General features: G+C 46.4%; 1 protein-coding gene across 1 annotated transcript in view; it reads left to right on the top strand.

Annotated features, from left to right (window-relative positions):
• MYO7A (myosin VIIA) overlaps positions 1-23243 on the top strand; it is a 108257-nt gene that overhangs the window by 59898 nt on the left and 25116 nt on the right. Inside the window, exons 20-33 of the mRNA XM_006021952.2 lie at positions 7-205; positions 343-450; positions 1723-1932; positions 2669-2872; positions 5628-5804; positions 8078-8161; positions 9389-9516; positions 10702-10828; positions 14340-14459; positions 15754-15927; positions 17291-17518; positions 20814-20984; positions 22029-22146; positions 22499-22625. Coding sequence (XP_006022014.1) covers positions 7-205; positions 343-450; positions 1723-1932; positions 2669-2872; positions 5628-5804; positions 8078-8161; positions 9389-9516; positions 10702-10828; positions 14340-14459; positions 15754-15927; positions 17291-17518; positions 20814-20984; positions 22029-22146; positions 22499-22625 — 2175 coding nt within the window. The remainder of the gene's footprint in view (positions 1-6; positions 206-342; positions 451-1722; positions 1933-2668; positions 2873-5627; positions 5805-8077; positions 8162-9388; positions 9517-10701; positions 10829-14339; positions 14460-15753; positions 15928-17290; positions 17519-20813; positions 20985-22028; positions 22147-22498; positions 22626-23243) is intronic.

The following is a 23243-nucleotide window of genomic DNA, read 5'->3' as shown; positions in this document are numbered from 1 at the left end:
CCTAAGGCTCCAGGCCCTCTACCGTTCACACAAGCTCCACAAGCAGTACCACATGGCTCGTAGGCGCGTCATTGACTTCCAGGCGCAATGCCGCGGTTACCTTGTGCGTAGGGCTTTCCGCCATCGGCTTTGGGCTGTCCTCACCGTCCAGGCCTATGCCAGGGGCATGATTGCCCGAAGGCTATATAAGCGCCTGAAGGGAGAAGTAAGTACCATTCAAGAATGGCTGTTTGCTAGCACATGGGATGGAAGAAGTGAGGTGGTTTTGTATTGTGGGCTCTTAAGGGGACAAAAAAAATGTCACCTGTGTTCGTCAAAGCCAGTTTGCATTTCTTTCCCCAGTATCGCCGCCGCCTGGAAGCAGAGAAACTTCGGCTGGCAGAAGAGGAGCGTCTCCGAAAGGAGATGAGCGCCAAGAAAGCCAAAGAGGAAGCTGAAAAGAAGCACCAAGTACTTTATGACTCCTCTCTTTCACGGTTTCTCTCTGTGTTTGAGGGCCTGATTCTACCCCTGCTGAAAGACTTGAGGGACAGAGTAAAATAAATTTGGAGGCAGAATCCCAAACAACAGCGTAAGGCCTAGCTACATGGCTTGTATCATGTGCATTTAATTCAGTAGGGAGGCCGAGGGGGGACCTGGTGGCTGCCGACAAGCTCATCGGGGGGATCAACAGCAAATAGGCAGAGCCCTTTTCTCCCCAGCACCGCCTGGGGTGACGAGGAACAATGGTCATAAGCTGATGGAGATTAGGTTTAGGTTAGAGATCAGAAGGCAATATTTTACAGTTAGGGTGGCCAAAATCTGGAACCAACTTCCCAGGGACGTCCTCGCCCCTACCTTGGGCAAATTCAAGAGGAGGTTGGATGATCACCTGTCTGGGGTCTTGTGAACCCAGCATTCATTCCTGCCTGTGGCAGGGGGTCGAGCTAGATGATCTGTTTAGGTCCCTCCTGACCCTAGCTACTATGAAACTATGAAACAGTAAAGTGCTTTAACTTGAACAAGCTGCCCCTGAATTTCCAAACTGCTGCACCCGAATGCCATGGGTGATGATTGGCATACAAAAAACTAGAACTCTTGGTTCCAACATGATACCTTTTATTAGACCAACTGGAGAATGGCAAGAAAATTGTCCTTTTCTGCAAGCTTTCAGGAATCAAAGTCCCTTCGTCAGGCTCTGGGAAAAGTGTAGATGGTACAAGATGGTAAAAAGTCCCCATGGGTCGGAAATAAACTTCATTTTTGCACAGAGGGAGCTGAAGATGGAAGTCAGTCCCTTTGGGTCCATGAGAGTGTCTTTGTGAGCTGTGTTTGAGTAGCTCTTTGATGTGTTGATCAGGTAGGACTCCTTCCCTGGAGGTGTCAGATGGTAGGTAGGGAGGCAAAAAAAAAATGGGTGATGATTGTAATTATTGCCTTGTTGCTGTTATTATTATGGTAATTATAAAGGCCCCAGCTCAATTTGGGATACCATATGCTAGGTGAAGAACATACATAGAGAGTACGAGACAGTCCCACTGCCTAGGTGGATATGCTCTGAGTGAGCATTAAAAAAAGAGGAAGGAAGAAATATTGTTCTACCTGTATTGTATGAGTCACAGAGATGTAAGTGGTTCATCCCAGGTATCTATCTAGTGCTTAATCAGCCCAGACGTCATGCTTGAGTTCCAGCTTGTTGGAGAGAGCAATATATAGAGTCATCTTTGAACTGTGCTCCTCTAGGTGCGCCTTGCTCAGTTGGCCCGGGAAGATGCTGAGAGGGAGGTGAAGGAAAAGGAGGAAGCCCGCCGGAAGAAGGAATTCTTAGAAAAGATGGAGAAAGCCCGAAACGAGCCAGTGAACGACTCGGACATGGTGGACAAAATGTTTGGATTCCTCGGTACAACTACCTCGCTTCCAGGCCAGGAAGGACAGGCGCCCAATGGCTTTGAGGTACAGTGCAGGTGACATACAGCAATATATGGGGCCGCCAGGGGCTGCTGAGAAGTTAAACACATTAGCAGCATATTCATGGTTTGGGACAGTTTGAGGTCTGTGGCTATTGAGGCCCATCCTCCCTTAGTTTAGCATGATCACTCTATGATGCCTAGTTTTTGGAAAGTTTATATTAACTCTTCCATGCTTGCCCCACCTACTGCTGCCTTTGGGACTCTGCCCAGCCCAGCAGTTATCCCTAGCACAATGAACTATGCTTGGGACCAGCCCCATTGAAACTAGTGACTGCAAAGGGAGTTGTGGGAATGAAGCAGTGCATGGGGTGTCTGACCCGAAGGTTCAAAATGAAGACTGGAACAGAGGAAAAGGCAAAGTGCAGGAGCCACAGTCAGGAACCAGGAGACAAGCTAGTATCAGGAATTAGGAGAAGCATTGGGAGAAAAAGCTGCAGGTTTTAGTGTAGACCTGCCTATAGTTAGTGCCCCAAGTGAGCTTAAAGAGGGGCCTGCTGCCCCTTTTAGTCACTCAGGTTGCGTGATGTACTACAGCCAATGAGACCACGTGGAGTCCAGTGTCAGGGCTGTGTTCACTCCTTCGTGCCCATTCTTTCCTTAGGGGCTGATATCAACCCATGAAATCAGTGCCAAAACTAGGAGCAAGGTCAAGTCCAAAAAGAAAGATCTTTTAAAACCACAAAGCCAAATGGAGAGTCCCTATTTTCTTCTCTCTCTAGGACCTCGAGCGTGTCCAGAAGGAGCTGGAGGAAGAAGATTTAGATGCAGCTTTGCCCCTCCCTGAGGAAGAGGAGGAAGACCTCTCAGAGTACAAGTTTGCCAAGTTTGCAGCCACGTACTTCCAGGGCACGACGACACACACCTACATCCGCCGGCCTCTCAAGCAGCCTCTTCTGTATCACGAGGATGAAGGAGACCAGTTGGTAAGAGAGGGAATAAAAACCAGCTCTGCACGTGAGAAATGGGGCTGCCTAGCTCAGGGAACTGGTATGAGACGAGTGAGCCCTTCCTATCTAGGACACCAGCTGGATTCTAGCCCAGCGGAGTTTGACCAGTTTGAATACAGCTCAGTAGTGAGTAAAGTCCTTGTTCACCAAGCAGGTGTAAATATGTAGCATCAATTCATTCTGGGCTTCCACAGTCCTAGCAGTATGCCTCAGCCCGGAGATAGTGCCAGAGGGCAAAATATTGAGTCAATCTTTTTCCTTGGTATCTGTACTGAAGCTGTCACCAAGAGCCGTTGTACACGCCACATTTTTTGCCCTTTCTTGTGCTGCAACTGCATGACCGTCTGCACGAGTGGGATTTCTTGATACTTTAAAAGTCCTTCTGGTGCATTAAACTAAAACTCCTCGGATGTAGTTTACTGGGAATCAAAGTGCCACGTCCATGGATTCATTGCGTGCAAACACAAAGGCACTAGGCCTGATCCGGCTTCAGATCCGGCTGCTTTGGATGGCCGCGATCCGGAGCCCCGGACCAGGTTTCCTCCTTGATCCGGCCGAAGTGGCTCTGAAGCTTTGGAGCTGCCTCGGAGATCCGGCCACAGGGTATAATGGGGAATCCATGAAATATCTATACCTTTGTTGTTTTTTCTCTGATTTGAATGAAACTTGCAGGGATGGTAGTGTCTGCTGAGCGCATGACACCTGCCAAGTTTCAGGAAGTTAGGTGCAGGGGTTTGGGGGAACTGCACCTCAAGCTGCGGACAAGCAAACTCATGCCATGGGTGACCCTGCGTGTGCTAAGGCGCAGTGGGGTGACAGCTGCAGGGATGGTGGCCCCTGCTGTGACATCTGCCAGCTGTGGACAAGATCAGTGCTGGGGGAGTCTGGGGCCCTGCATCCCTAGCTGCTGACAGACAAAACTCATGCCAAGACTGTGTCTGTCTTGGGGCAGTTGATTGTCTGTATTGAGTCTTTCCTTTCCTCAGCCTGGTTTTGTAGGTGCTAATTGATGCTCGTTGAGTCGGTATGTAGTAGCTAGGTCCTGTGTATTGAGCTGGTCCCTGAGTCCCTGGTCTCTGAGTGAATCATGATTGATTGATTGGTAACTGGGAACACAGCAGCGTAGCAGCCAGGCCTGCAGCAGTGTCTCCCCTCCCCGCCCCAAGACAGACACAGTCAGTCCCACAAGCACCCATGGCACGAGTTTTGCTTGTCCGCAGCTTGGGGTGCAGTTCCCCCCAAACCCTTGCACCGATCTTCTTGAAACTTGGCAGGCTTTGTGGCCTCAGTAAGAGCTACCAGCCCTGCAGTTTTCACCCCGCTATGTTGTAACACCTAGATGTGACATGACTTCTGCTTTCAAGAATTTAGGGTGCTGTTCCCCCAAATCTCTGTACCGATCTTCTTGAAACTTGGCAGGCTTCATGCTCTCTGCAGAGTCTACCACCCTGAAAATGTCATCCAAATTGGACAAAAAACAACAAAGTTATAGCTATGTTATTGTTTCCCCATTATACCCCATGGCCGGATCTCTGAGGCGGCTCTGAACCACTTCGGGAAGCCGAACAAGGCAACACTTCGACCCGGATGTGCTGCTTCAGACTCCAAAGCATCCAGAGCTTCTCCGGATCCGAAGCTCTGTCCAAAGCCTTGCACAGCCTTAAAAGGCACTCAAAGATGTGTAATAAGCCTCTTTGTCCACCAGATGGCTGCGACTTTTTTGTAGTTCACCCCTTCGAATTGCTTTCGCTTTTGAATTGCTTACGCTTTTTTTTTTTCTTGTACAGTTTGCCAGCTCCCTGTGGCATGGGCACAAGGATGGGGCATGGGGTAGTGGGGCTCCAGGCTGGGGGGTCAGCATTGGACCATCGTGCTCTCCTGTGACACCGGCCAGAGACTGGGCTTAATTAGTTTGAAAACCTAATGCATGCAAACACTGACTCAATGCTCCAAAACTTAATTTGTTTTAAAGCCTAGTGCGTGCAAACATTGATGTGATGCTCCAAAATAAACAAGTTTAAATTTTATAAACCTATTTAATTTAATGAGGATTAAAACCCATGGTATGTATAGGTGCCCCCAAGGTCTCGAAAGAACTCATGTGACCTGTCTGGTAAGAACAGGACAGACATCGATTCCTCGAGGGTGGACAAAAGTCTGTGCACAAGAACTGAGCCCAAACTCCTCAATGATGCTAGATTCTGTAAAAAGCTAGATCCAGCTTTCCTTCATGTTCTGCCAGCCTTTCCATTCATATATCTGGTGAATGACTGGACAAAAAAAATCTTAGCTGGTAGAAACCCCTTTGTGATACAGGTAAATCATTTCACCTCTTCATGTTTCACCTCTGACTTGGAGGAGTAGATTATTTAAAAGATTTTGGTCTGTCATGCACAATTTTAGTTTTATTTTCATTTTGTGCATGTTTTGTCATTTTTTCCCACATATTCAGCACTACCCTATACTAGATGCCTTCAAAATCACTTGACTGTTTGTCATAGATTGTAAACTCCTAACAGCTAGACGAGATCCTCCTTTTGCTCAAGTGGTGCCTGTGTGCGCTGTTTGAGCAGAACTTCTAGGCATTATCTGTATGGTTGCAAAGTTTCTACTAGCTGATTTGTGTAGCAAACTGTCTAATTACCAGTTAACGCAGATTCATTACAGTGGGATGCATCGAATGAACTGTCTAGGCTAAAAACTCAAGAAGTTAAACTTTTAATCCAAATAGGCAGCCCTCGCAGTGTGGATCACTATCCTTCGTTTCATGGGAGACCTTCCTGAGCCTAAGTACCACACAGCAATGAGTGATGGCAGTGAGAAGATTCCCGTGATGACCAAAATCTATGAGACTCTAGGGAAGAAGACCTATAAAAAAGAACTGCAGGCCCTACAGGGGGAAGGAGAGGTGAGAGATACATGTTGGTGAGAGAGGCTTTTTCTTTATTCTTCGTTAAGGCCAATCAAACGGCCGGTGGGACGTGGGGTTCATTCTCGATCTTACCTTCCCCCAGTGTGAAGAATTCTGCGTGTCATGTAGCTTTGCTTCGTTCTGGTCTGGTGACGTTAGAGAAGGCAGGGCAAAGAAGTAGACTTTAAACTTGGAGTAGAAGGTGCGGTGGTTTGTGATTGTACTGCGTAACAAACCCGCTATGAGGTCAGAAAAAAAATCTTTCAATGTTAAATAGGATTTCATCATTAGCTGCATTACAGAACTGTGATAATTCATTGGGAGAGTCTTGCTTTGACAGCCTCAAAAACAGGACCTCAGGCAGGATAGGCCATTGCACTCTGACAGTTCATATGCTTTTATCTTTGAGACTCTGTCTTACAGAAGACCTCATTAAACATTTTCTGCTCTGGCTTGCTGGTAGTGCATTACACTAAATGGTACTACTGTCCTTAGGAAGTGTTTCTGAATTATGCCATGAGCCACATGAGAATGAATGTCTCTCTGTTTTCTGTAGATCTAAATCAGAGGTGGCCATCCCGTAGCACACGTGCCATAAGTGACAGAGGCAGCCTCTGTGCGTGTCCCTTGACAGACTGGGGAGGGTATAGGCAGAGCAGTGGCAGATAGGGCAGAGAGCAGGAAGCAGAGCAGCAGATGGGGTAGGGGAATGGGATCAGAGTGGCACTTGGGGAGGGTGTGGGGCTTAATTTGTGGTGCTGATGTCAAAAAGGTTGACCCTTCACTGATCTGAATATATGAAGCACATCGCTGGGGAGACACTGAGAAATAATGATCCAGTGTAGTGATTTTGTTAAAGTTTCTGATCAGGATGATAAATCTCCAGTGCAGCTGAATTACGTTAAAATATACATGAAGAAGCAGCCTTTCTTCCCTATAATTATCTATGATTAATTTTCTTGTTGCACAAAAAGGGGGTTTTGTCCATTGCCTGGTACCCATCTAGCTCCTACAAAGAGAAGTAAAATTTAACAAGGCATTTTATCATCGACCCTTAGGGCCAGATTCTGTTCCACCTATTAGACATTATACGGACTTGAGCACCTAAGTGTGAACTTGTTCCACCCTGCTTAAGTCCTGAAAAACAGCTAATGCAAAAAAAGGAATGGATGCTCCTCCTGCTCACTGCTTTCTATGACTTGGTCTTAAGGCTTAGATGTTGGTGCCTAAATGTTTTTTCAATGGGCTTGAGCAAGGTGGAATAGGATCACACTTAGGCATATAATAGGTGGAGTAGGACCAAGCCCAAACTGTTTCTTTCAGACACTACCACTGTACTTTTGATTTGGCGAGGTGGTACAAATGTCTCCTTGATTAAATTGATAGAAGACAGGGGGATTTACAGAGGTAGCCATCTCTAAAATGACTACCACATTGTCTTACCCCCAAATAAGACATGCACCATGTTTTTGGAAGGTGGGAGGAAATAAAAATGCTCTTTCCTTGAGAATAAAGGTAAGTGTGGTATTTTAACAGGGAGAATACAGGCAGCTGCAGTAGTGGGTGGTGGGGAGGAAAAACCTGTGACTGCTCTCTTAACCCCGAGCTGCAGGATGCAGTGCCCACCAGCTTGGAAATGGAGCTGGGCAGTTTAGTTCCAGCAGGATCGAGCCCTCAGTTGATGCTACTAGCTGAGGTGAACTGCCTGGTCCCACTTCTTGAGCTGGGTAGGTCCTCCACTGACTTGGCCTGCACCACTGGCTGCTCTCCCAGTTCAGTGGACAGTTCAGCTCCTACAGGAGTGAGCCCTCTGCTCCCTGCTTTTCCTCATTGAAGACACACAGTCCAATTTCCAGCAGCTATTTTTTGTGAGTCATGCAAGTAAATATGGTAAGCATTAGGGTTGCATCTGAGCCATGTCGTTTGGCCCCATTTAAAAATTTTCCCCACATCCAGGTTTTTCCAGGACAGAGTTTTTTGATTTGGACCCTTACAGAGAGAGACACCCCCTCCGAAACTCAGAAAATCATAGACTCCCAGGACTGGAAAGGACCTCAAGAGCTATCTAGCCCCACTCTTTCATCAGATCCATGTTACCATGGTTCAGAGAGTGTGGATTTTGGGTGGCGGTTCTGGCCCATCGCTGCAATATCGAATAGTGCTCTGAATGCCCCGGCAATGATGCGATTTTGAAAAATGATTGAGTCCGTATCACAGGAAGCCTACTCACCAGGGCTATACTTGACACCCAATTCCTCTTGCTTTCTCAGAGCATCGATGGACACAAGAAGAACAGCGTGAGGCACAAGCTGGTCTCCTTGACTCTCAAGAAGAAGTCCAAGCTGACTGAAGAGGTGAGAGCAAATGTGCTGCAGACAGAAAGCACAAGCAGTATTGGATGCTCTCCAGGGCGCACTGACTCTCTTCTGCTTCTCTCTAGACAAAATGCAGCCAGACCTCCTCTTGGTTTGGTGCTACCTGTATCTCCGGGTGCCTGAAAGATTTAAGGAGTGTTTAAGGGGAAAGGTTGGCTTCGTGTGTCTCTGAGTCATTCATGCCTTCCTTCCCGCAGTTCCCTTTGTGTGGAGCAGCTTCCACTCTCCATCCATCAAGCACCTCTCTCACATCCCTTCATCTGCATGGCCTTCTAGCTAGAGAGGCCTCCTGCCATGCTGTTTTGGCCTCTGTTGCCTGTGCTTAATAATTTTGCCTTCCCTTCCAGCTTAGAGGGCCATGGTGGGCTTTTCAAACTCACTCAGCATTGGGCTATCTCTGCTCCCCTGTCCATGTGAGCAGTTAGATCAGTGCTCCGTGCTTTTCAAAATCCTTCCCGTATGCTCTTTAAGGTAGAGAAGCTGTCCCGTCACCCCCTGGTCCCATCCTTCTTTTTTATCCCCATGCGCTCCCAGAGCAAATGAATATCGATTATTACCACCACAAACATGCTTGCGTGCTTCCAGACACGTTGTTGTCTCTGCTTGTTGTATACCGTTGTGTTTTTTTAATAATATATATGGAGTAGAAAAGAGTTGAAAGGCCAGAGCCTCCTCTGACATAAACTGATTTAGCTTTAGGCTTTAGGCTTTGTCCTAAGCACACTGGGCACGTCTACACAAGACGCTACGTTGCCGTAGCTCAGCACTTTGGTGACGTAGCATTGGTGGGCATGTACCATGATGCTAATGCTGCTACATAGTAGGGTTAGAAATGCCCTGTGTGCCACCATGACTGGGCAGTAATGGCAATTATTATTGGTAATGGCAAGAAATAAGATTAGTACCAGTGCTTACTATGCAGTCAAGCACACGTGTAGGTGCACCCAATATTGTGGGAAAATATGGGCAAAACTAAAGGAGATACATTAGTGAAGATATGGTAGGTAGACTAAGTAGGCAAACCCAGTGTGTCTTCAGCAGTAGCAAGCTAAGGTCAGACCTCTGCTAGATCAAAGACAGCAAATTTGTAAACCCATTCATGCTTTCTGAGAACTGTCCCAGCTAGATCTGGGGGGGAACAGGTGGAGGAGGTGAGAGCCGCAGCAACGAGTTGTACACAACAAGAACAATGTCTCTGGTTGACAGGTTACCAAGAGACTTCACGATGGTGAATCCACCCTCCAGGGCAACAGCATGCTCGAAGACCGGCCTACCTCCAACTTGGAGAAGCTCCATTTCATTATTGGTAATGGCATCCTCAGGCCAGGATTAAGGTTAGATATCAGTACAGAACGATGAACCTCCTGCTCAGCTTTGTTGCTAATCTCTGTAGTCCAGCAGAACTGTTACGTTGCCCTTTCAACTGCTTTGTACGACCAGAGCCTATATAGCGTTATCTTCTTAGATATTCATTTCAGGCTTGATCCGAAGACCTCTTAGATCAGTGAAACAGCCAAGATTAAGGCTGTCAAATTCGGAGAGCTTTGGATCCAGCCTTCAACCCCATTGACTGTCATTCTTTCTTTCCATCGCTTATTTTTATTCAAGCCATTACCCCATTATTTGCTGTGCCTCCTTTCATAAGAAGGATAGATTTTATTTCTTGCATGATAAAAAACAATAGTCAAAGGGAACTATAAGGATTGTTAAGTTGAGCAGTCACAAGATAAGAAAGGCCAGCGATGGTTGTCTGAGCATCCTTAGGTCAGCACCCTTCTAGATATGCTTTTTGAGGGTCATTATGGCATGCCGTCTTCAAGGTGGGACCCTATTCAACACACACAATGATGGGCGTTCCCTTGAGGAACGCCTCTTCCCTTTTTTGTATACCCTCATTGTTCACAGCATGGCCCTATGCCTCATCTACTGAACCTTATTCATCTCTGCTCCGAAGGCAAGAATTATTCTTTTCCTCAAGGGCTTTTATATGAGGCTTATCAGTGTATTATCTGAATGCTTCTTCACTCAAAGTAGAGTGTATCATGACCTGCATTTTGCACATTGGGAACTGAGGCAAAGAGAGATCAAGGTCAACATTGTAGACTAATTTTGGATTCCCAAACGCAGATGTTTAGGACTTGATTTTGCGGAGTAGTCAACATCCCATGCACGTTTACACGTTTAAAGCACAGCTCCCGCTGACCTCTGTTGCACTTGTGAGTTCTCAGCACTTCTGCAAAGTGAGCGCTGGGTTCCAGAGGTGACTGACCATGGCTGGGGGTAAAATTAGCTCTTTATGCACCTGCATTTCGATACTGTAACACCTCAGGTTACCTGCCTGGGGAAAGAGGGGGAATAGCTCAGTCTGATCAGGTTAGGTACCTCAGGCCCCTCTACAGCCAATGGAGACACTTCAGAGATGCCTAAAAGCCAGTTAGGGTTAGGCATATCAGTGCTTCATATAGAGAAAGGGGAGCAACAGTGCTGGGCCTGGGATTTATTTGTGATTTTTGCCGCAGGGATGAAATCTACTGTCAAATCTGCAAGCAGCTGACCCAGAATCCTTCCAAAAGCAGCCATGCCAGAGGCTGGATCCTCATGTCCCTGTGTGTGGGATGCTTCGCTCCCTCTGAAAAGTTTGTGAAGGTAAAGCATCACTTTTATGACACAACTTTTTAATCATTTCCTGTTCCAAGTCTGGGACCGACAGTTCATTTTGGTTTCATAGCCGAAGGAATCCAGATCTTTAATTTGTGTCAGAATGAATTGTTCCAAACCAGGTTCTGATCTTAAAGGAAAATTCAACTGTATCAACGTATAATAACTAATATGCAATGATATATAATATACAATATCATATATATCATATTATACTGTATATAATATATAAAGTCTACTGACTATGCTGTGATGTAAGCCTAACTGAGGTTAAAATTAAGCACATACTTTACTGAACTGGAAACCAAAAACTAACCTTCTAATCAAGTCATCTAATTACCAGTATGAAAAATAAGTGATTCGGAAATACGCACATCCCCCCTAAAGATTTGGTTATCTAGAAAGTTAGTTAATTGAAATGTTCATGTTAACAATACTCTCCCCCTGTAGTTGGGTTTTGCTTTTTGGTGAGACAATATAGTAAGTTTACAAAAAGTTGACATTTATTTGCATGTGCATATGTGTGTGTCTGCAAAGACATGTATAAACCCACGGTAACTTAAAGGTCTTACGTTCACCCCGGATCTGTTGCTTTATGAATCCCAGTATTTACCACCGTGCATATTACACTGAGAGCACCTGCTCCCTTATGTATCCGTATGGTAGCCTCTGCTCTTAGTCCACATTCACGTGTTTAAATGAACAGCTTTGTTTTAAGCTATGCTGGGCAGCAAACCCCTCAGAAGTGCCTGGGAGCTCCAAAATCAAGCCACTTCTTTAGTTCTCCTTTCTTTTGTTTATAAATCTTGGCCAAAACCCATATTTAGACCCTTGATTTCCAAAGGTCCTAAATATCTACGATTCTTTTTCTGTAACAAGACAGCTCAAGTACTTAAAGTCAAGCCCCTCGTTGGATGTTTGGCTAGATCAGGACTCAGCCCCTTGAAGGTTTGAGCTTGCAGTCTTTGCTCAAGCTAAACCCCCATTTCCCTCTGGGGCCTGATCCACGCACCAGCAAAGTTCAAGCCTTTCTCTTGACTTTAGTGGATTTTGAATGAGGCTGTTGGCTCTGAGTGCTCAAACGAGGAGCTGACTGCAGAAATAACCATCCTTTCATCATCCACAAGCCCTTGCCGGGGGAAATCTGATAAGGCAGATAAATCATCAGTGAAAGAGCAGAAAATCAAACTATGTCTGGAAACAAGGTCTGAGAAAGCATGTCAGGAGATGGCCTGTGCTTAAATATTTAATAGAGAAGGGCTTCTTTTAGGAGAGGACAGCATTTCTCAAAATTAATTCATCAAGACCTGAAAATTCATCTTGTGGCTGAGACCCTGGCTCCGTTTCATCAGGGGCAAAGCTCTGGATATTAGCAAAGCCAGGATTCTGCACTTTCTGATCTGGGCTGTGGGGCAACCCTGTTGCAGTCTGCATGGTTAGGGACCCACTTGGAGGTTGGTCTTTAACGCCTTGATTCTGGGAAGAAGCAACACCCCGGACCTGCAAGGAGCTCCCCACAAGTCTCTGCAGGAACCGGAATGGATGCGGGGGCCGAGTCAGGGCTTAAAACATTCATAGTTCTAAAAACAAGCATATTATCATGGAAATGTTGGCTTCATCAAATTCCAGCAGAACCCATGGAGCTGAGGGCTGGAAACTGTCATTTCTCTGTCTTCCTTTCTCCTTTTTTTCCTTTGCAAAAATATTCAAAGCTTTTATTATTATTATTATTATTAGCTTAGACTCTTGTGAAAGAGTTTTTTCAGCTTCGGTTTTGCAAGTGCATTATTCAGATTTATTTGAGAGTTAGAAAAGTTCTTTCTTATCCCCACGCTTCGTGCAGCAGTTCTGAAGCCGCTAGTGCATGTTTGTGGATTTTATAGGTGGTGCCAATATCAGGCTTATAACTGAAACTCAGCAGCACCCTGCTATCTAATCTCGCTGTCAACCCAAGTTACTTACAGAGCATCCCCATGTTCTAATTCATAGAGCTGTCTGTCTGTCGTAGTTATCTGTAGGCCATCTCTATGAGGTATGATTTATAGAACTGTCCATTTTTCTATCAAAGTTATTTATGGGAGATCTGTATGACATGATTTATACAGATTTCTATTTGCATTTTTATAGAAACTTATCAATAGAAGTGATTTATAGAGTGTTTTTCTGTCTGAATTAATCCGTCATATTAGGAAGCCTTAATTGTCTTTACAATAATACGGTTGCAAGTGCTTAGAGCCCAGAACTGGATCTTTTTATGATGCATTTTTAAATAAATAACTGTGTATTTAATTTCTTACTAAGACATCTGTCACCTTGGTAGCTGAGCGGGGGGTGTGTGTGTGTGTGTGTGTGTGTGCACGCGCATGTGTGTGTGTGTGTGTGGATATTGATTGTGTGTGTGTGCTTGCACATGTGTATGGATATTGAGGGGTGTGTGTGTGCGCGCGCGCACGCGCATGCAGGTGTGGATATTGAGTGTGGTTTGTGTGCATGTGTGTGAATATTGAGGGGGTGCACACTGTGTGAATATTGCGTAGTGTGTACGTGCATATGCATGTGTGTGTGGATATTGCATATTGTGTGTGTGCATGTGTGTGAATCTTGAAGATTGTGTGTGCGTGGGCACGTGTGTGTGGATATTGAGTATTGTGTACGTGTGTGTTTGTATGCACACGTGTGCGTGGATATTGAGTAGTGTGTGTGCACGCATGTGTGTGAATATTAAGTATTGTGTGTGTGAGTGCACACGTGTGTGTGGATATTGCATAGTGTGTATGCGCGCACGCATGTGTGTGTGGATATTGTGTATTGTGTGTGTGCATGTGTGTGAATCTTGAAGATTGTGTGTGTGTGGCTATTGAGTATTGTGTTATGTGTGTGTTTGTATGCACACGTGTGTGGATATTGAGTAGTGTGTGTGCACGCATGTGTGTGAATATTAAGTATTGTGTGTGTGCGTGCACACGTGTGTGTGGATATTGCATAGTGTGTACGCGCACACGCATGTGTGTGTGGATATTGAGTATTGTGTGTGCGCATGTGTGAGAATCTTGAAGATTGTGTGTGTGCTCACACGTGTGTGTGGATATTGAGTATCGTGTATGTGTATGTATGCATACATGTGTGTGGATATTGAGTACTGTGTGTGCACGCATGTGTGTGAATATTAAGTATTGTGTGTGTGTGAGCGCACACGTGTGTGTGGATACTGAGTACTGTGTGTGCACATGTGTGTGAATATTGAGGGGGGGTGTATGTGCAGGCACGTACGTATGGATAGTGATTATTCTGTGTGTGGGTGTGTGTGGGTGTGTATTGGGTTACATTCACTATTTTTCTTTTCACTGCCCATTGCATACAGTCCATTTCATTCAGCCCCAATTTTCTGGCCTTTGCACAACACAATTTTGAAAGGAGGGCCTTTAAAATGCGACGCTGACTTATTTGCACACTAGCAGCGGCACCCTGCGTCTAAACAACACATCCTCTGTCACAACAGTATTTAAGGAACTTCATCAACGGAGGGCCTCCCGGTTACGCTCCGTATTGCGAAGAGAGACTGAGGAGGACGTTTGTAAACGGGACGAGGACGCAGCCTCCCAGCTGGTTGGAGTTGCAGGTACAGTTTGCTGAGTTGCCCGCCTCTTCTCCCCTACACCCAACAGGCCGGTCAGAAGGATTTCATGGAAATATTATTTTGACAAAAAAATGTGATTTTAACAAAATGGAAACGCACACCAGAAACCCGCCGTTTCTGTCTTTGTTTAAGGTTTTTTGGTGGGAATATTTTTTCTGTTTCTCACAACAAAAAAGGGGCTGGTGGCAATGCTTTTAATATTTGCTTTTTTATGCTTTTGACATGAACCTGAGCCCTTTTCCAGAAATCCCTTTTTTTTTAAACTGCTCAGTGGTGAATGAAATGCATTTCCCTGCCACTTCTAATAGTAAATGCACTTGTATTTGCAACTATCTCACCATGCCCCGAGCAGGGAGTTGGGGCTCAGGCTCTCTGAGGATTAGCAGCTCAGAGGCAGAAACCAGAGGTGTAACCTTGGGTGGCACGGGCTGGGGGTGGAAGTGAGTGTTTGCTTCCCGGTGCAAAACTTATAGCAGTGGTGTGGGCTGCTGCCACTTCAGTACAAGCTTCCTGTACAGGGGCTGCTGCACATCCCTGGGGGGATGTATCTTGGGCCGTGTGTAGACAAAACGAGGGGCATGTGTGCACTTTAAAGTGAGTTAAATGCTCCCCACCGCCAGAGAGGCAGGTAAGTTTGGGTATGTGCAAGACACGGGGATTTAAAGGGCCCTAAATTAAACCCACCACTTCAATTTAGGGCCCACGTTTTGTCTACACATGCCCCTTGCTTCTCCCTCTAAATCAGTGCCTGGAGCTGGTGCCCTACTTGCCTCACCCCCCACCTCCAGCCCACCCTGGCCCAAAATTACGCTACTGGCAGAAACGATTTGTTCCTCACACAGAACATATGGCTGAACAGTGTCCTTTCAGATGTTCCCTCGTCTGTCTGTCTGTGATGGTTATCTCACCTCCTTTATTTTTTCTTGTAGAGGATTTACACAACGATTTCCTCTCTAGTTTTAACCAGCTCCAACTTTATTTCAATAATGTGCATGTCTCAAGGGCTTATTCCAATAACTAGTGAAAAGCATGCAAAATTCTGACTTTCCACTCGAGAAATAAAATTAAAAAAAAAAACTGGGAGATGCAGGTACTGATCCCTCCCCAGATGCTGCCTCTACATTATGCTGGGGAGAAATACATAGCAGAATCATTACAAATGCAGCCATGGGTGTTAGTAGAGGAAACAGAAAGGAGGTTAAACTTGTCTTGGGGCACATAGCCTGGACTAGTTCAACTTAGGATGCCTTTAAAGAGTTTGACTTTGATGTGCTAGGCCACCAAGTCCAAGAAGCCCATCATGCTGCCCGTTACATTTATGGATGGGACGACGAAGACGCTGCTAACTGACTCGGCGACAACAGCGAAAGAGCTCTGTAATTCCCTGGCCGACAAGATCAGCCTGAAGGACCGGTTTGGGTTTTCACTTTACATTGCGCTATTCGACAAGGTACGTGCCGACTTGGACCCCTGACAAGGCCTTTAAAAGACAGGGAGGGTGGCTCTCCTTAGTCAGTCTGCATCTTTGGGATGGCAGTACTGCCTTGTGACTGCAGCAGGGATCCCAACCCTAGGTCAGCAATGGGTATTGGGCAGGGGACTGGACTAAATGACCTCCTGAGGGCCTTTCCTGCCCTATTTTTCTATTATTCTATATCTACACAGCCAAAAAAAGCTGTATTCTTGAGTGAGCTGGCCTGAGTTAGCTAACCCAAGTTAAAATAAAACTGAAAAGGAGACAATTTGGGTTTTAAATCAGCTCAAATTGAACCTGGGTGGAATTCAAGCAGCTAACCTAAGTTAAAAGTGGTTGCCTTATCCTACTTGCTGTTTAACCCAAGTTAACTGATTCAGGTTGTCTGACCTGAGTTAAGGATGCACTGTTTTGTGCAGTGTAGACGTATCCACCATGTCAATAATGCACTAATGAAGGAAAGGCCTCCCTAAGATGAAGGTTAGGGTAAAAGAGAAGATACAATTTGAAGGTAATATCTCAGCCTCAGAGAGCTGCATCTCCCTTGGGCCATCTTTGGCCTGTTACCAAAGCCCGCTGCATGTCTGAGTATCCTTGTAGCCCTTGGGAAAAGATGTAGCTGTCTGTTTTCACGCTTCTTCAGGTCCCTTACACCAGGTATAGTTTAAAATCAAATATGTAACTTTTAGGTCTGGCTGCTGCTTCTAGTCATGTCACTTATAAGCAAACAATGGGGCTCAGTCGCACAGGTGAGACATGGCCCTTGTCGGAGGGTGGTGGGGAGCCTGCTGACCTGAGGAGAGCCCCGCTATGTGTCACACTCAGTGAGACAGAATTGTTCATTTAGCTCCTGACGAGAAAAAGCCTGTGTATCTCCCTGGAGGAGAATACAGCTGGTTTTCCCCTTCATGGTTAGCCACCTCTGTGAAGTGGTAGAAAGAGGGCTCACCACCTCCACTCCTCATCCAAGCTTCCTTGTCCTGGTTGGAAGCAGCTGGTGTGTTCAGGGGAGCAAGTGGCCATGAAACAGGGCCCAGAAGGGAGGTAGAGGTGGTAGGGATGGTCAACTCTTTAGGCCAGGAACTGTCATTTTGTTCTACGTGTTTATACAGCTCCTGGCACCGAGGGGTCCTGGCCCATGAGTGGGGCTCTATAATTAAAAATAGCTAAAAATGAATAATGGGTCCTGTCACCTTGCTGCCTTTGTGCAACATAACCTGGCCCCATTCATTCACTTGTTTCCCCCTTTCACAGGGGGCAGCAACACTGGTGCTAAAACTGCAGTGGTTCACAGTGCCCACAATGCACCTTTTCTGTCCCCACCTCCTGCCCTGGCCAGGTCTCTTCCCTGGGGAGTGGCAACGACCACGTGATGGATGCCGTGTCTCAGTGTGAGCAATACGCCAAGGAGCAGGGCGCTCAGGAGCGCAACGCACCTTGGAGGCTCTTCTTCAGGAAGGAGATTTTCACCCCTTGGCACAACCCGAATGAAGACAACGTGGCCACGAACCTCATTTACCAGCAGGTCGTGCGGGGGGTGAAGTTCGGGGAATACCGTTGTGACAAGGTGAGTCTGCAGCAGTGGCAATCCATGCCTGGGTGAAGCAGGCATGTGCATGCTCTGTTTTCTTTGTGTGGGCAAATAGTGTGGATGATGCCTTTGCTGTCCCTCTGGCTGGTTGGGTCAGCACCGGGACACAGCACCGGGACTTTCCTACATGCAAAAGCCAAATTCCTACATTAAAAGCCCAGTACATTTTAACTAAGATCTCTCTTCCTTGGTATTAAATTAATCCACTTGCTTAATTCAAGATCTCTCTCCTGGTTTCTTCCCTCCTCCTTCTTCTTGCCTGTCATCCTCCTCATGTGATTTCTGTGTGCCCATAAAATGTGCCATCATCAGTGTATCCAGGGCTCCCTCCTGTTTCTCTGTAACATTGACTCTGCATCTCAACCTGTCCTTTGCTCTTTGCCTGTACATCTTGCTCCCGGTCTCCCTCTGACATGATTTGAGATATGGGTGGTGTGAAAGGCACAGTACAAAATGATATTGTGTGTATCTGTTCTTCAGCAGTTATCCTTCTTTATGAAGAAAGGTTATGACGTTGCACAGGCAAGGGATATAATGAGACATAGCCCATGTATACTGTATTTGTTCTCATACCACATACACCGTTTCCCTTCCAAATCAGCCCTCCCAAACTGGGGTGTGTGTCTTAAACAGGGAAGCTGATATTCTACGCTGCAATAGAAACAGGGCAGAGCAGAGGGAGCAGATGCTGTGACTCAAGGCCACCACGGTGGCTGCCACTTCTCCCTGGGGCAGAGTCCAACGTTAACCCTCTCACAGCTGCTGGTGAGGCAGTAGCTTTTGGTTGAAGAGCCACTGAGATGGCTGAGGGCAAGGGACCTGATGCATGCAGGCTATGATATTATGATGAGGCTTGTGGTGTGGAAACATTTTATTATTTATAAGAACGTTATTATTTATATAACTGTTTACAGTAATACAGTAGCAGATTTGCTTCTGACCTTACAAGAGTCTGGGGCCTAGTCTTGCTGCCGTTTTCTTCTACATTCTGCCTTCTAAAAACAAGGGGTATCTTATTTGCGGGGGTGTGGTATGCAAGAAGATACAGTACCCACTACGCCTCATCTATGCTAGCAGAATTATCCATTACAGACTGAAGGTGTCAGACAACTCAAGTACAAGTATAGATGAGGACAGATGTGTTCAGTATTTGAGCCTACTTAAGTTTTAACTACCATCTTTCACGCTGTGATGAACATGCTTTCTACTATGCAGGGGCAAATTCCATTCCACCTATAGGACATCTAAGTGGACTTAGCCACCCAAGTATGATTCTTTTCTCCCCTTTTGCATTAATTCCTCTACTTTTGTAACCCAACATCATCTAACACTTGAGACACAAAAAAACAGTGAGTGTGAGCAGGTTGTATTCTCTCCTTGGAACCCCGCGGCATTATTCAGACTGCAGCGTATGCCCCACACTCGCCTGCCATGACTTGATAGAAATTATGTCCAGGAGGATGGACGTTCTGGCTTGCACGTCTGTCTGATCCCATCATGGATCTTCTGCAGGGCTCCAACCTCCCGTATACCGTGTCCCTTTCCTCTCAGGTGGGTGGTCACTGTTCTCCGTGGATGGTGAGCGGAGACTGTCCGGGCCTCTCTCTCTCTATGTCCGATCTTCAGCTTGCAGTAGCTTATTCTGGTTCCTCCTCAGCCCCGTCACTCTATGAATACTCTCTTCAAATCAAAGAAGCATTATTTCTCTGGGATCCCTTGGGGTTTTCCCTTGTAGGTCTTGAGGCCTCTGGTTCTGACCTCTTCTGTTATCCTCTTTGGGGTTTGTTAAGCATCTTCCCACCTTTTAGCTTTAATTCAAATCATTGGGCAAAGGATTCTTCCCCTCCCCCTTTCCTAGTGCAGAGGGATTAAAATCAAAGATAGGGACCCTAGCCAGGTCCTCTCTCACTGTTCTTTTATAACTCAAAATTAACCAGTACCTCCCTTGGGGCTCTTCTCCCCACTTCTGGGTCTGTGCTGCCAGCATACCCCTGCTTGGTTCACCAACAGGACGCATGTACTCTGTTTCTTTATGCTGGCGACCTCATGATCATCTCTGTCCCTGCTTGCCTCCACAAACTAATCTGCTCTCTCTTTCTCCCACTCCCTACTGCCTCGATGGGCTGGCCCAACCACTTCTCATGGGCATCATTCCCCTGGATTACCAGCTCGGGCTTCTGCAAGTACAGGATCTCCATCCTTCCCCTTTCTCCCTGTTTACTTATCTCTTGTGGACAGAAAGATCAATCTGTCCTCGGGGCTTGCCCCAGTCTCCACAGCTCCTGAGGGTCCGGCGTGCTGGGCTGCTTTTTCAGGGTTCCTCCCCCTCCCTGCTGCCTCTGGTCAGGTTTTTTCCCTGGGGATGCTGAACGTCATACTTCCCTCAGTGTCCTCCCTTTAAACTGCCCACTGCCAGCCACAGGCCGACCAGAGCCGGTTCTCTGGAGCATGGGTTCTCGCGCTCCTTGATTGCCAGCAGCTGTGCTCTCCCGGCTGCCTGAGCCACGCTACATGTCTGGACTCAGACAGGTGAGTTCCCCCACCCGCTGGGCTGTTTCAGTGGGAGTGTAGCAGGGGCCAGGACCATGTCCTGCCACAAGGAGGAAAACCCACGTGCTTTTTGCATAAGCCATTTTTCAGGGATGTGAGGAAGGTAGAATATGAATCGCACTTAGGCGCCTAAGTCTACTCACATGCTTCATAGGTGGAACAGAACCTGGCCTGTGGTTTTTAGCATTGGTTCAAATGCAAAAGTTGCTAACACCAGTTGTCAGCTACAGGTCGTTCCTCTGGGTTTAGACAAGGCTGTGGGGTCAAGGCATGTGAGATGTTATCCGCATTCACATGCATGTTATCCACATTCACATGCTCAGCAATGGGTGCTAACACTGGTTAATCAAAAGGAGGTGATACAGTTAGGAGAGGTAAGGTGCTAACACCTCTTAATAAAACTCATAAGAGAATTTTTGGAAACTCTCCCATTATCCATCAACTGCAAGGCATTTGATTATAGCAGCTATCACTGGTAGGCATGTGGGCCCAGAACTACATCAGAAAGATGTCCTAAATATCTGGGATAAGAACTTACTAAATTGCAGAGCCAAAATTAGATGCGACATGGCAGATATTTATGCAAATTTTAAAGGAGGTGGACTGAAATGTGACCCCTGATCTGGAGGAGCAACAAGGCTGCGTCAGCAAGGCGTTCAGTCGGCTCCAGGAAAATGGTCACAACAATCCCCCTAAGCTGTTGGTCTATTGATCCCCTTAGGAAGAAGATCTGGCAGAGCTGGCTTCCGAACAATACTATGTGGACTATGGGACTGAGATGGTTCTGGAGCGACTTCTCAACTTGATCCCCTCCTACATCCCCGACAGGGAGATTACTGCTTCGAAAACCGTGGAGAAATGGGCTCAGCTCATTATAGCTGCACATAAGAAGGTAGGCAGTGGCTCTTGAGTAGAAAGAGGCTGCAAAGGGAGCATTATTTCCACATTGGGTACGTGTCAGTCCTTGGGAGATGGTGTTCAGTCCTGTCCAAAGCTAAAAAAGAAAGCAGCATTCCCCACCTGGGCATCAATTTAAATCAGAGCTTGTAGATATGTCTGATGCAGGTTGCCTCACAGGTGGAGGAAAGGGGATATTTTATTATATTCAACAGTAGCATTGGTTTTGGAAAAGACACCTGAAAGGCCATAAGATCTTTGCTTTTTAAGGAATCTCCATCTCTGGGAATTGTCCTTCAGAACATGGGACTGTCACATCGTTACTTAAAATACAGCTGTGATTACAAGACCAAGTCCATATGGTCAACTCTATTGTCAGGTGCTGTATAAATAGATAAGTCACCTGAATGCTTGCTGGAGTACTAAGTGGATGCTGTTGACACTGCCATGTGGAGAAAGCAGAGTAATTCTCCTATAGGCAGCCGGACCTATTGCTTTTTCCAGAGATCCAGTCAACGGGGCACTTAATATCACATCCGTGCTGCTGGATTGTCTAACCTTGGGAGAGAGGCAGAGCAAAAAGGAGTTCCTGACAGGTTTTGAGAAGAAGTGCTTTGGTACCGGATCAGTTTTATCCAAGCAAAACGCACCTAGCATCAGTAGAACTGTCCCTTGTTCATACTAAGGAAGAATTGGGTGCCACGACTCCCATGACTTGTCTCTCATCCATCCAAGTATGGAAAAGTCCTACTGGGTCATCTAGCCCTTGCCTTACCTGCACCCAGACCAGGCTTGGTTCCTTTGCTGGACTTTCTAGATCTGTGTCCATCTTGGCCTTAATAATTCAAGGTCTAAGGCTCCAACTGCTTTGCCTGGGAGTTTCTTAAAAACCCTTCGACTTGTTTTGATGCCAAAGGTCTCTTGACTCCAAGGTGGTGTAAATCAGCCTAATTCCATTGACTTGTTCTTAATCTGATCTCTTCCTGGCCTCACGTGAATATGTGTTTTCAATGCTGGCTGTGGTTTGCTTCTCCTATAGGGAATTTATACTCAGAAGAGAGCAGACCCCAAAAAAGTCAAGGAGGAGGTGGTGGATTTTGCACGTTTCAAGTGGCCTTTGCTGTTTTCTAGATTCTATGAAGCTTTCAAATTTTCAGGTAACCCAGCAAAACACAGGTTGCCATAGGGTGAGCATCACTAAAAAAAGGAGAATCATGGGAGCTAGAAATGAGTGATCTATCCATGCTTTTGGAGACACAGCTTTGGGTCCTGCTGGCCCTGCTGTAGCCAGCTATAAATGTCCCAAGCTATGAAGGTCTGAGCAGTTCCCACAATGAAAAAGACCAATGGAAAATGGGTTGGAAGGGACCTCATGAGGTCACATAGTCCATTCCCCTGCAGGAATATCCCTGAACATTGCCTTTTGCAACTGGATTTGAGATCTGTAAGACCTACAAGCTGTGGCAGGCTGACAGTTGTGTCTTCTTGCCCACATTGCTTTCACCCCAGGGCCAAGTCTGCCCAAGAATGATGTGATTGTAGCTGTCAACTGGACCGGGGTGTACTTTGTGGATGAACAAGAGCAGGTCCTCCTGGAGCTCTCCTTCCCAGAGATCACCGCTGTCTCGAGCAGCAAGTAAGGAGCAAACTGAATCAGTGGGTCACAGTGTTGGTTTAACAGCGGGTTGATACAGATTGCTGTCATTTTGACTTTCCAGAAGCTTTACTCAGGTCGGGATGCCAAGGTAGAGTGAATCAGTGGGTGGCAATGTATCTCCTGCTTCCTCTACTGCATTGCCACAAATATGCCAGTGGATCAGTAGGGCATGCTTAGAGCATCCTGCTGCCCAGCACTTGGGCTCTACCTTTCTGCACCTACAATCTTCAGGGACATTAATACCACTGAGAAACCTGATGCTTCACCTTATGCAGCCCATGAAAAAAGAATAACATTTCTTTACTTGGTGCTTAGAGTCAGATGCCTGAATCCATATTTAGGCATGTTTTGAAACCAATGGAAGCTGAAGCACCTGCTTTTATTTAGCTGGGGAACTTAGGCCTGTGCAAAGCGGCTAGTATTCACTTCAGATTCGGATTCGGCTGATTCACGGGACAGTGATTCGATTCGGTGATTCAAATCACTGTCCCGAATTGATTCGGCGATTCAGCTGCTGCCAAATCTCCGAATCACTCAGGCCCCATCCCCCACCCACTCTCAATGGCTGCCCCCCCCGCCCCAGGGCTTTGGGGGAAA

The sequence above is a fragment of the Alligator sinensis genome, unplaced genomic scaffold (genome assembly GCF_000455745.1).
Source record: "Alligator sinensis unplaced genomic scaffold, ASM45574v1 scaffold1008_1, whole genome shotgun sequence".
NCBI lineage: Eukaryota > Metazoa > Chordata > Crocodylia > Alligatoridae > Alligator > Alligator sinensis.
The sequence above is the reverse complement of the archived record's forward strand: the minus strand, read 5'-3'. Positions and strand labels throughout refer to the sequence as shown.